This window comes from Trypanosoma equiperdum (genome assembly GCF_001457755.1).
Source record: "Trypanosoma equiperdum strain OVI genome assembly, contig: ctg_641, whole genome shotgun sequence".
NCBI classification, from domain to species: domain Eukaryota; phylum Euglenozoa; class Kinetoplastea; order Trypanosomatida; family Trypanosomatidae; genus Trypanosoma; species Trypanosoma equiperdum.
The window spans coordinates 36051-47789 of record NW_027124578.1 but is presented as its reverse complement, the minus strand read 5'-3'; the positions used below and the strand labels follow the sequence as shown (position 1 = coordinate 47789).

The following is an 11739-nucleotide window of genomic DNA, read 5'->3' as shown; positions in this document are numbered from 1 at the left end:
CGATGATACGGGGTACTGGACCCTGACACCACGTTGATGTGGCCGGCATCGCCAGGGTTCAAAACATTTTTTCCCAACCTAATGAAGGCTAGTCTTTTCGCTAGGCTCCTGCGTTGATTTGCCTTACTTTCACGGACTCTCTGTTCCGGCACCCATTGTTGTGGCAGCATGTCGCCCCTATTAGGGATTGTATTTGATGTCAACGGGCGAACAACAGATGTAATGCCCTCGTTGGAGTCTTCAAGTGCCGTCCACTCCACCTTTCCCCTATTTACGGGGCTTAATTGCGCGTTCCTTTCAGTAATTTGGGCCAACCAGCCCCCTTTTCTGAGGAAGTAAAAGGTTGTGGAGTTTTGAAGTACATTATCCTTTTCATATCGCGCCCCACTGCTACATTGGAGGTGATCCAACTGTGGTAGCTGTTACGGTTCCGCACCACATTCTGAACGATCACCTCACAACGCCAGAAATAGGTAACGTTTGTGTGAAACAGCCTGTCTCCCAGTGTTGTGTGTCACATTAGGTCTTCACTGCCGGTGACCATTAAACTCTTCTCCAGTTGCCAAATTTAATATCAGCTTCTCTCACTCTCTTCCTTTGGGGTGCGCGAGTTCCGGCAGCAGGGCGACAATTCGAATCCGCTCAAAATAGCCGTGGACCTTTATTTCTCCCAGTAACTCCGACCTTCCCGTGCTCACGTTAGAGTTGTCGGGGAAAGGGAAATATGTCACAGCATGCTGTTCACTACTTTCAGGCACCATTGCAACAGTGACGCTTCCCAAATCTGTGTTTGTTCTCAGACTCGTAGCTACACCACTCCAAAACGAACGTGTGTTGACGCCCTGGTGCTTTTCTCTCTAAAATGGGCAAGCCCCGTGTGTTTGCAACCATAGGAGGTGAATGGCGCGGTTCCCATAATCTTTGCGATCACCTCCTGCGTGACGGAAAGGTCCAGCGCGCCCTCGCAGAGCATTGCCGGGAGGATCACACGTTTCCGCCTGAGAGGTGTCCCTCCGTTTCGTTAAGCTCCGATGATGGGAGCGGGAACTGGGTTCTGCTTGGTATCCCCGCTGAGGGACAAGATAACCCCGTCAACAGAGCATAAAAGTGTGCACTTTCGCTGGCATTAGGCAGTGCTTAAAGTAGGCACCTTCCTGTGGTGCTCGACTGTTGCCGCACCTGGTTGCTCTGGTTGTCTGATGTCAGGTGTCACCGCTGTGCCAATGCTCGAAGGGGGGCCTTGTTCCTCTGTTCCTTTCTATGCGAGCCGGTTGGCGGCGTCACAGAAATGATGTTTCCGTCTCGTCAGGGGCGGGGGGAACACCCATGGGGGCGGTGATGTGGCACTGTATTTGCCCTTCGTAGAGTCTCCCTGTTTACCGCTGCTGTGGTGGGTGGTGGCCGTCGTGCGTGGGCAACTGCCCCCTCTGATTTCTATTTTTAGTGGAGTATGTGTGAATGCCTGTCCATGTTAGTTCTACTGGACATGCTTTCGCTTCGGAGGGTGATACGTGAGCAGCACGTTTCAACCAAACTCTCTGATTGCACCTTTTTCTTTTTCGTATATTTTGTTGAGGTGGAGTGCCTCTATTGAATGGAGGAGGAAAAACAGAGAGGGGTGGTGAGGAGGCGGAGCCGCCACGAAACGTCGATCAGTGGTTCTTTTCCATTACCCGTTCGTGTTTGTAGTTTAGCGCAGGTCTTTCAGTTCCGTTTTCGCGACGAACTTGCGCAATTGAGTACCAACGCCGGAGCTTGGGAGGTGTGTGGCGCTTTTGTCTTGTGTTGGTTGGACGACGGTGTATATTTTTTTAAAAGGTTTGTGGTGAAGGTGGCCCTTTGTCTTGCGGAAGTGGTATAGATGCGATACGGATTATATATTCGGCGGTGCAATCGATAGTTTTTTGCCCCCTCGAGCTTCCGGGTTACTGGGCATTTCTGCAACATAGGCAAGGATGGGCGTGCGTCCACATGTTCCTGCGGTGATATTCATCTGTTCTCACCTCTATGTCAAAGTTGGCGCGTTGCAAACTAACTTGCCATCCCCTTTGCATAACCATCCCTTTTTTGGTTGCCTTGTATTTCCTAACCTTTGAGACAACCAAGTTATTAATATTTAAGCGAGTGGTTTGCACACGGTACGGTGCTATAACTTCGTATTCAGGGTATGCTTGCTGGATTGTTTTATAAACAGATTGGATTTCACGCCTGTGATGCAAAATCTTCGGCTGATGGCGTTACAGAGGTGAGGGAGAGGGACATGGATCGCGTCATTCGAAGCGAGTCGTTAACCTTGTGTCGCGATGCTGACTTCTCAGAAGATGTTGATTTCAGCAACGAAGTCTCAGTAACGGCGACCGGGTGCAATGGGGCACAACATCGGAGCAGTTTGCCTAAATGCGATGGCTGCGATCTCCACAGTGGTTTTGGTTCCTCGGGAAATGATGTCGAAGAAATTCTAACGGAAGAAGATGTGGGTATTTTTTTTGAAAAGTTTAAAGCTGTGGTAGGAGGTTACTTGATCCGAATGCGGTGGCGGAGTGGCTTCTGCCGGAGGCTTAGGAGATTCATTTTGGAGAACTGCAAAGTGGAGAACCTATCAATAGGGGAGAGAGGGGCCACATCATCTAAAAGGCGGTTTTACGTCTCGCAGCTGATATCTTTCCTTGAGGATGGTGCGGCACCCTTTGTGGATTATATTAAGGCTGGTGGGCACTTTGGTGTTTTGCCAGCCTCACATCAGACCTCAGATTTGAAGGAGCAAATGGAGCACCCCATTTCTGTTGAACCTGCTAAAAGAGTAATGGCAGCGCATTCATCCATTGAGGCAAAGGTTAACACAGACTTCATACAGTTTTCTTTGATGGAAACTATCGGTTTGCATGATGTCACCTCAGAAAACGTAACAACAGTTGTGAACTCTTCGTTTTTAGCAGCGAGAAGACGTGATTTTCTGGAAAAAATCTTTTCCAGTGAAACGCGAGAGGGGACTGCTAGCAACTTTTACACTACAGTTGCCTCAGGTATTTTTTGTCCACTAACTTTTTCTCAACCACTGACTGCTATGTACGGTGGAGGGTATGGACAGCTTGTTCGGCACATTGAACAAATATCGGAAAACTGAAGACCGCTGGATAGATGTTAAATTCCTCTCTACTGTTAATGCAATGCAAAAGGTCAAAAATGCCTATTTTTCATACAAACATTGTTTTGTTCTGCGTGGCTACCTTTTGATATATTTGTGAAAACTCAGTTATACTCATTTTATGTGGAGGGAAAACGTTTCTTCCTCTTTTTTTTTTCGGGGCGTATAAATAGGATAAAATGAGAAAGTTTTCAGCTTTTCGGTCAGGGAATACGGGAGTGAAGAGATGCATCACGTTGCCCTGGAAGTCATCCCTTCCACCTAAAAGCGACAGCCAGTGGGAGGGGTTGGGGAAGTCTGTTGTAAGGATGGCATTGGCCTCGGACACTGGAAGATCTGCGTTTGATGAATGTAGTACGGCAAGGCAGCAATTAGAAACGCTTGTTCAGTCGACAGGCTACGATGCGAGCGTCTTTGCGTTTGGAGGCATTGTGGTTATGGGTTTACTAGAAGTTGGAGGCGATGCTGATTTCGTCGGGGTAGCAGATGTTGAACCCGGCGTCGCTGAGGCAGGTGAAATTGTTTCACGTTTGTCGAGGGAAATGAGACGTCTGGGTTTGAAAAGTAGCGCGCTGCCGAAGGCTCGTGTTCCAGTGATAAAGGTGGATAGGGTTAGCAAGTCCTTACCAGGAACACCTCTTCACCACCTATCCACGTGCGGTATTTTTCAGTTTACACGACAAATGAATAACAATGAATGCACTTCGTTTAAATCGAGGATGGAAGAAAATTTTGGGGCGGTGAACACAGAGTGGAGTAACAATCAGCAGTTCTCAACGGTTGAATTCAGTTCGAGTTCGGCACTTGTTGCTGCGTTAACGGAGGTGAAACGGCATGAAGGTGTTGACATCCCTTTGCGTCTTCCAGTGGATCCTCGGAATGGACCGGAGCTCTACCGACTTTCCTTCGATTTTTGTTTTTCTTCTGTCGGATTGCGGAATTCGTATTTGTTGAGCGATGCGCTCTCTAAGTATGTTTTTTCAAGGCATCTACTACTTTTGATTAAGAGATGGGGAAGATCGAGCGGAGTTATAAATTCTATCGATGGTCTTCTGGCGAGTTACGCCCTGACCGTCATGTGTGCTCACTTCTTGATCAAAGTGGGGGTTATTCCAAAAGTGTCAACGCTTCGATCCGCGGATGAACCACAACTTCTTCCGCCCTTTCCGGATTATCGGCCGCTTCACGATGGTGAGGACTGTGATTTAGCAGAACTGGGGTTTCTGACAGCTGCTTTTTTTGAGTACTATGGCGCTGTTTTTGACTATGGGAAAAATGTTGTTTGTACGACAAATATCAACCTTCTAAAGAAGACGATGCGTTGGGAGAAGTCTCCCGGAACGGAGACGGGTAGACCACCATTTTTTGAATTTGCGATAAAGGATCCCTACGGGCTTGATAACATTGGGAGGAATCTTGACAGCGAAGCTACAGAATACGTTAGGAGCGCTCACTCAGCTGCTTTGGCGACTCTGCTTCAGGAACGAGGTGACCCCGATTTCACAGTCAACATTATCACAAAGTCTCCACCGCGACCTGTTAGGAGAAGTCGAACATTGGCTTCCAGAGGAATTGCTTCAACAACGTATTCATCTGACCAACTGGAGGCGCGACACCTATTAAAAAAGGTGGCCTTTCATGAGCGCCGAAAGTCAATGGAGAGGTTTGGCGCGCGAGCAGCCAGACACACCGAAGAGCAGCGTGTCGTATCGAATGTAGCCAAGGATGTTCTTGGCTGGATAAAATGCGACAATCATCAGTAGTACATATGGACGTGGCATTGGGTGACAAAGTATCTAGTGCCGCCTTAAAGCTGTTTTTAGCTTTATTTGGACAACGGTGGACGGCGGTGCTCGCCCGAGGGCCATCTTTTCATTAAAAAGAAAAAAGACTTCCCCCCGCTTCGCCACTTTGGAGAAATGTGTGTTCCCCTTTTAAAATTATTTTGGTTATAGTGGTGCACTTTGATTTGTTTTCCCCTTTTCATATCTCATTTATTGTTGTGCGCGACATTTTTTATCTAGGATGAGATATGGCCCTTGAAAAGATCGACTGGACCGTTCCAAGGAAGTTACTCCCAAAGGATTCGCTAGAGGTAACTGATAGCGCTAATCCTTATGCCGAGTTAAGCGAAATATTACCGGGTCTCTACCTTACTTCTGAGGAAAGGGTATGTAACCGGGCTAGGTCAATAGAGGAAAGTATTTCTCTTATTTTAACGCTGAACGGTGGAGAACACGTGGCGCCCTATCGGATTTATGAGTATTTGGCGGAGGACCAACGATATGTTTACAAGAAAATATGTTCTTTTAACGTGTTTGCATCCCTTTTGGAAGAATATGCCTCGACAAGCGTGCCGGAAGACCCTCTGCAACGCAAGGTTTTCATCCGGTCTGTTCCTGCTGAAGACTGCCCAACGTACGACATAAGTAGACATTTCCCTGAAATGTGTGCGCTTATTGAGCTGGTTATGATGCACAGAAGGGATACAGAGGTTGAATTGGCCCGCCAGCACACAGTCGTAGTGCACTGCCTGATGGGAGTTAGTCGCTCAGCTGCTGTGGTGGCAGCTTACATGATGAAGCGAGGAAGGTATTCCAAGGATGAGTCTGTCTCTATCATGAGAAAAAGCCGGCCGATTGTGAGTCCTAACCCAGGTTTTCAGAAGCAACTAATGAGATGGGAGGAGGGTGCTTATTACAGGATATCGGACATGCTCTCAGCCACTCTGGCAGCCAGTGAGGTACGTGGGGGAACTGAGCTCAACCATTTTATTGAGAGGCAGCTTCGGTTGCTGCTTCGAGAGAGACGCTTCATAGAAGATAGGAAGAATTTTGGGTACGTTATATCATCCGTGTTAAGTATCACCCCCGGCGTTGGTTCCGCGGTACTGATGATTGCCGCCCATATTAACCAATGCATTGTTGAGGAAGTATACGTGGACGTTCCTTCATTTTTCAGCAACGTCTCCGATATTGTGAAAAGCATTTTCCAGCATATGCCGAATTTCATTAATGATATTACTGAGGAATTTGGAGACCCCTTTGATGATTGTTTCTATTTTGAGATGGTTAAAGCGATCGGCTGCTCTGGAGCCGGAAAGTGCCTCTCTGATGTCGCGAAGGCATTTTCTTCTTTGCTAGAGACAGTGCATACCACACATATGATCAACAACCCGAGGGGCGTGCCTTATTGGGCAGACTCCGAGGATGAAATTGCTAGAGGGTGTCCTGAGGGAATGAGGTTGAGTTTTACGTTTTTACCATTTTTGGCTCCTTATGCCGTAGGATTTGTCCAGCTCAGATATAGCGGGGAGCTTATGAATGAGGAGGGACTATATTTGCTTCAGGTGACTTCAAGCAGAATTTCTCCCCCATCCGAGTATAAAATCTCGGAGTTGACCTGCAATGCAACCGCAGACGGATGTGCTATAGCTGTAGATATATTCTCGTGCATGGTTTCCCAAGTGGGTCATCTGAAAGATGATGTAGAGCTGGAAATGCTTAATGCGGTGCTGGGCGGTTCAACACTATTGGCTGTGATAGACAAGTTTGTTTATACAGAAGAACCAAATGAAGGTATAGCCTTGCTGTGGATGCGTAAGGTTGTCGGTGGAGCCGTAGGTATTCGCCTCTTCTTCGACGCAATTGACCGGTATTTGATGGAGTCCTACCTCAATGTTGCCGAGATTGGTACAATCAAATCCATCGCTGACGAGAAGGCACCTTGGGTGGAGATCGCAACTTCGATACAACTTGTTAATAGGGTTTATATGGAGCAGTACGGCAAAGTTGTGGATTTCCTGCCATGGATACTGCAAGAGTTGAGCTCAATGATAGATAATGGAGCTGTGGTAGTGTCTAGTGACATCTCCTGTTCCGGTGAATGAAAGAGACAGGGTCCCTTCATTTTCACATAACTCAATTGTTGTGCATTTTTCAGTACTTCATTTAAAAAAAAAAAGAAGCATCCAAGGGTTGTTTAAGATTCGCTGTGATGAATCAACTGCACAGACTCATGACGTACCTCGGTGTTGTAGGGGTTCTTATAAATATTATTTGTATGATCCACTTTGATTTACTGAAGCTCACTGGTGCTCTTTTTTTCCTTTATGATACGACGCTGAAAAATGTGTTATAGTTGGGCACAAATGTTTTCCTGTCCAGGAGGCTCTACTGATGCTCTTCTCCCCACTTGGTGGTACGAGCTGTGAGGGATATAGCACCGCTCACAAAGGCCCTGGATTGCAACCGGTAAAAAAAAGGTATACATTCGGCAGTCTGGGTGAGACACAAGGGGAGGGGGTGAGGGAAACATTTACTGTTGTGAGTTTGTCCAAACACTTGTGCGGTGTTTTATTATTTATTTTCTAAATGTGCGACTTGTTTTCTTTTGTGCCATCACTGGTTCGCAATCGTGACCGTGCAAGCATGATAGCTGTCGTTGATTTATTTTGACTAGGCCGATGTAAGGCATTATATCTTGAAACGATCATTATTTTGATTGATTGGGGGGGGGGGAAGGGAAGTTATAGCTTCTGCTTATTTGTTTATTTTTTTAAAAACTTTTCCAGACACCGGGCTCGTGGGGGAAAAGGGTTACACTTGCCTGGTCGACATGTGCACCGATCAGATTTGGAAGCTTTGTGTAGTGAAAGGGTGCGCGTGGACTCAACAACACACTTGAATCATCCGAAATTCTTAGTGCTCCGATTCTGAAATGGCTTTGGCTTAAATGGAAATATGTGCGTTTATATTTCTTCAGTGAAGAAAATGGAAGAGGGTGTGTCGCCGTACGCATCTATGTTGGTCGGGTTCGATTCAAGGTGGGGAGGGGGGAGTGGGGTGAAGCGGGCTGCGCAGTTGGGTCGAATGATCATATCCGTGATTTGCGCGGTCTATGATTACTTTCTACTAGTTCGGATTTGCTGATTTTCGTTACAGTGATGCCTCCCGCACTGCTTTCGTTATAGCTACTCCATGTTTCTTTTAGGCTAGGACTCAAGTTTGCTATTTGTAGAAGGATGTCCAGCGCATTTGACGATTTGACGCGTGAGTATTTGAAGCGTCGTTTTGATGCCTTCGATCATGACAAGATTGGGCGTATACCTTTGAGTGATCTCATATCTCTAGTTAGAATCTGTGGTGGTACACCACTTGAAGCGGACATTGAATCTTTGAAGGCTGAAGCAGACTACGAGGGTCGTGGGTCAGTGTCGTTTGACGGCTTCTGCTGCGCGATGAAGATGGCTTTTGAAAATATGAGGACGATGCGTGATCTGAAAGAAGCTTTTAAGGGGATAGACCCTGAACGCAAGGGATACATGTCTCAGCATGACCTTCGCTACATTTTAACAACGCAGGGTGAGCGCTTGAGTACGGATGAAATGAACGCCTTTGTTGAGGAGATGCGGTCGGAGATGGATATGGAAGGAAACTTCATTCTCTCTGATGTTGTGTATAAGATGACCCCAGAGATTTTTCGCTGAAACTTTTGTCACCTTTGCATTTACTGTCGTTCTTCTCCTTTTGTAATGTAGAGTTGGCGTATACAGCGTGTTTGGACAACCCTCTCTGCCTTCCACAAACCACTGTAAATGATCAACGTGGCACCATGGGTGTTGGCGAAGCTGACCCCCTATATTCCCTCATACTTTCTTTTTCATCTTCGCTTATGTATAACATGTGCCCCTTGTGTTGCAAAGTGTGATGGCTTCCTCGAAAGTAATATTGGAAGACACCTTCACGGTGGCAGCTGTGAACGAGGAGGGTACGGTTTACTCCCGAGTGTCACGAGTTCGGTGTACAGGTGAGGGAGGAGGTCTTATTATTACATCCGACGTTAACACGGGAGAATTTCCACTTCACTCCGGCGACCGGTTGACCATAATTTTGACAGATTCCATCGAGCTGTCTGAACAAGCAGGCTCTAAGCACTACGACCAGAGTGTATACCATCGCTCCACGCGCCTAGACGATTGTGATTATGCCATGCACGGCCGCGTGTACAGCATGGAAGTTAACGAAAGTAGCTTGGATGTGACGGTTCATATCAGTTGCGGCGGACTGCTAACGCAGATTGTCGGAAAACCCCAGAGTCTTAAAGACGTTCATTATAATAGCGACGTCTATATCTTGATGAAACGCCCCGGAAGTTAGTGCGGAAAACAGCCGAGTCAACCCTTGGACGTATTTCCCGTTGGTTGGTTGTCGTAAATGAAATTAACTGCTAAGAAAGCAACGTGTGGGTATTTATTCTCTTTCTTTTCGGCAAGTATTGCTGAAGACGTAGGTCCCCCTTCCCACTGATCGGTGGCAGCCGGATTCACATGCATTTACTTGAGCGCCTCGCTACTTCGGGCTACGTCTTTCCTTCATCTTTCTTTTTCATGTCGCCTCGCTCTAGATGATACGGCAATGTGTTAAAACCATCCCTAGGTGGCAGCCTGCCTTTGTCCACACGCAGCGGCACTGGAAAGTAGATGCCAAGCGGCCATACAAGCGCCGGTCTTCTAATCCCCAGACAGTGCGAGAGAAGGGGAATTTCCACCGAGACATGCGGTTTTCTAAGCTACGACCCCTTCCAACCGTCCCGTGGTTGCAGGACCGGAGGCGGACGTACATGGATGATGCCGAGCGACTATATGGCCGAAAGGAGAATTGGCAAAATATTAAGGATAGGGCGATGCGGGAAAAGTTGTCCTCTTTGCTTCAAGACTATCTTAAAGATACCACTGGGGCTGCCATGCTTGAAACCCGCAACGCCAGAAAGTATATGCGTCTCTGTGAACAGATGGATGCAGAGTATCGTTCGTTTGTTGCTGCTGCAGCATTTTCCTCACCCAAACATCTGCGAACTCACATCATGACCGCTTTGAAGGAGTCAGATAAAGGGAGCAAAAAATCCAGATGGTGCCAAGAGACAGTGTGCTCCGAGCGCGCGGCGACGCTTCATGAAGAAGATAGGCACACCGGCGAATGTGGGGAGCGTTGCGGGGTTAATGTCGCGTCACAGGAAGATGCCGCCCAGAAACGGCGTCTCCAGGGTGAGTGGGCAAATCTGGAAAACACACCGGCGATGATGGACTTGACACACAAAGAGGAACGAACCTCTTCGTACTCTGCGTTCCCGTTTCTGCGGCAGCGCGCCCTGGAAAATAAGGAAACACTTGACCCTTCTCTCGTGGACTGGACCGCAAAATATTTTCCCGACGATGACGATCGCACATTTACGACTCCTCCGAAACTGCGAGGTGACACGGGGGAAGGGGATAGCGAAGAAGTCCCGTCTCCAGAAATTTTGAATGTTCGAAAGTCGGTCGGCGGTTCTGATTCTTTGTTTCCCAAACCAAACGTTTACCGCCGACTTCGGCGGTCACTCCGGGTCCATGAGGATGTGAACCGCTCTACTTTTGATGCTGAAGGTGCCTTCTATTGTGTTCGAAGGCAAGGAAGTGAGGAGGACAGGGCGCCTAAACCGTGTCCTGTCCGTGGTTCGGGTGCCCATGGTGACAGGAACAACGAGGTAATCAAGGTTGCGTGGGACACGGTGGCCAGAGCAAAGGAGATGGGATATTCAGCCGATGTCCTGCGTGCCAAGGAGAGGCTAATACGTCTAACGAGGGGCGAACATCCTGATACTATCCCGTGATGGATTTATCCCATTTTGTTGCGGCTGAGTTCTGTAACAGAAGTTGTCTTACGGTCGGCTGGGGTCGTTTGAAGTGCTTGTGCTTTACACTGTGCGATTGCAGTTAAGTTGAACGCAAAAAGGATTTACATTTCCTTCTTCCGACCAATAAAAAAATTCCATCTGATGTGTGCAGAGTTTTTCTCCTGCTTGCACATGAAGGGTGCCGTAGTTGAAGGGATAATAACCAAATTTAGCGCTGACAAGGGACTCGGTGTAATCAAGCACAACCTTTCGTCTGCACGTGTTATCCGTCGTGTAGGTGACACTGTAACCACCCTTGAACCAACGGATGCGATTTTCTTTTCTGTTGATGACATCGTTGCGTTGGATGGAAATCGGAGGGTCCGGTTATCCACTGCGGTGAATTCCAAGAGTGAATGGGTGCCGGTGGTTTTATTGGGGGAAGTGGTTTTCTTCACGCTGCAACGTGAGAAGTTCAACCGTTCGGATACACCACTTAGTTTCGGGCCCGAAATCTGGGCCCAACAAATCAGAGTGCGCAGTAGCTTGTGCTCTGACACTTCTCACCGATGCATGAGCAGATCAAAGTGGTTGAAGTACAGGGGAGAGCAAGAGCGTTTGCAAAAGTACCTTTACCAAGGAATCCAAGACAGACTGCATGTTATCGACGACAGTTTTCCGGACCCTTTCAGTGGGGTCCCAGTTGATTTTTGATGGAAGAGGATCCTTATGGTCACAAAAACTCGTGCTCACACTCACGGCCGCTTGAGCATGATTATGCGAGGCGCGCTACGTTTTTGTTATTTTTAATGAGTTGTTTCTCAGTGTGTAATGTCGACCAAAGTGTCTTCTCTACCTCTTTCATGAGCCCACGTGTTGGTTTGACGGCTTATTCCTAATGTACCACTTCTCCTTCTGTCTTTCAATGCTATTTCTCCTTA

General features: G+C 47.6%; 7 protein-coding genes across 7 annotated transcripts; all 7 read left to right on the top strand.

Moving 5' to 3' along the window:
* Positions 1-2167: 2167 nt before the first annotated feature.
* TEOVI_000302700 (uncharacterized protein) lies at positions 2168-3124 on the top strand (the record flags this gene model as incomplete). The annotated part of the gene is made up of 1 exon (XM_067226012.1): positions 2168-3124. The coding sequence occupies one exon, from the start codon at positions 2168-2170 to the stop codon at positions 3122-3124; it is 957 nt and encodes a 318-aa protein (XP_067082113.1).
* Positions 3125-3324: 200 nt separating this feature from the next.
* TEOVI_000302600 (kinetoplast poly(A) polymerase 1) lies at positions 3325-4908 on the top strand (the record flags this gene model as incomplete). Its single annotated transcript, XM_067226011.1, has 1 exon — positions 3325-4908. One exon carries the CDS (start codon positions 3325-3327, stop codon positions 4906-4908), a length of 1584 nt encoding a protein of 527 aa, XP_067082112.1.
* A 269-nt stretch (positions 4909-5177) lies between these two features.
* Positions 5178-7034, top strand: TEOVI_000302500 (kinetoplastid-specific dual specificity phosphatase, putative; the record flags this gene model as incomplete). The annotated part of the gene is made up of 1 exon (XM_067226010.1): positions 5178-7034. One exon carries the CDS (start codon positions 5178-5180, stop codon positions 7032-7034), a length of 1857 nt encoding a protein of 618 aa, XP_067082111.1.
* A 1134-nt stretch (positions 7035-8168) lies between these two features.
* TEOVI_000302400 (calmodulin, putative) lies at positions 8169-8633 on the top strand (the record flags this gene model as incomplete). Its single annotated transcript, XM_067226009.1, has 1 exon — positions 8169-8633. The coding sequence occupies one exon, from the start codon at positions 8169-8171 to the stop codon at positions 8631-8633; it is 465 nt and encodes a 154-aa protein (XP_067082110.1).
* A 220-nt stretch (positions 8634-8853) lies between these two features.
* On the top strand, positions 8854-9303 carry TEOVI_000302300 (RNA polymerase B subunit RPB8, putative; the record flags this gene model as incomplete). Its single annotated transcript, XM_067226008.1, has 1 exon — positions 8854-9303. The coding sequence occupies one exon, from the start codon at positions 8854-8856 to the stop codon at positions 9301-9303; it is 450 nt and encodes a 149-aa protein (XP_067082109.1).
* Positions 9304-9550: 247 nt separating this feature from the next.
* TEOVI_000302200 (uncharacterized protein) lies at positions 9551-10795 on the top strand (the record flags this gene model as incomplete). The annotated part of the gene is made up of 1 exon (XM_067226007.1): positions 9551-10795. The coding sequence occupies one exon, from the start codon at positions 9551-9553 to the stop codon at positions 10793-10795; it is 1245 nt and encodes a 414-aa protein (XP_067082108.1).
* Positions 10796-10990: 195 nt separating this feature from the next.
* Positions 10991-11512, top strand: TEOVI_000302100 (uncharacterized protein; the record flags this gene model as incomplete). The annotated part of the gene is made up of 1 exon (XM_067226006.1): positions 10991-11512. The coding sequence occupies one exon, from the start codon at positions 10991-10993 to the stop codon at positions 11510-11512; it is 522 nt and encodes a 173-aa protein (XP_067082107.1).
* Between the last annotated feature and the right edge of the window lie 227 nt (positions 11513-11739).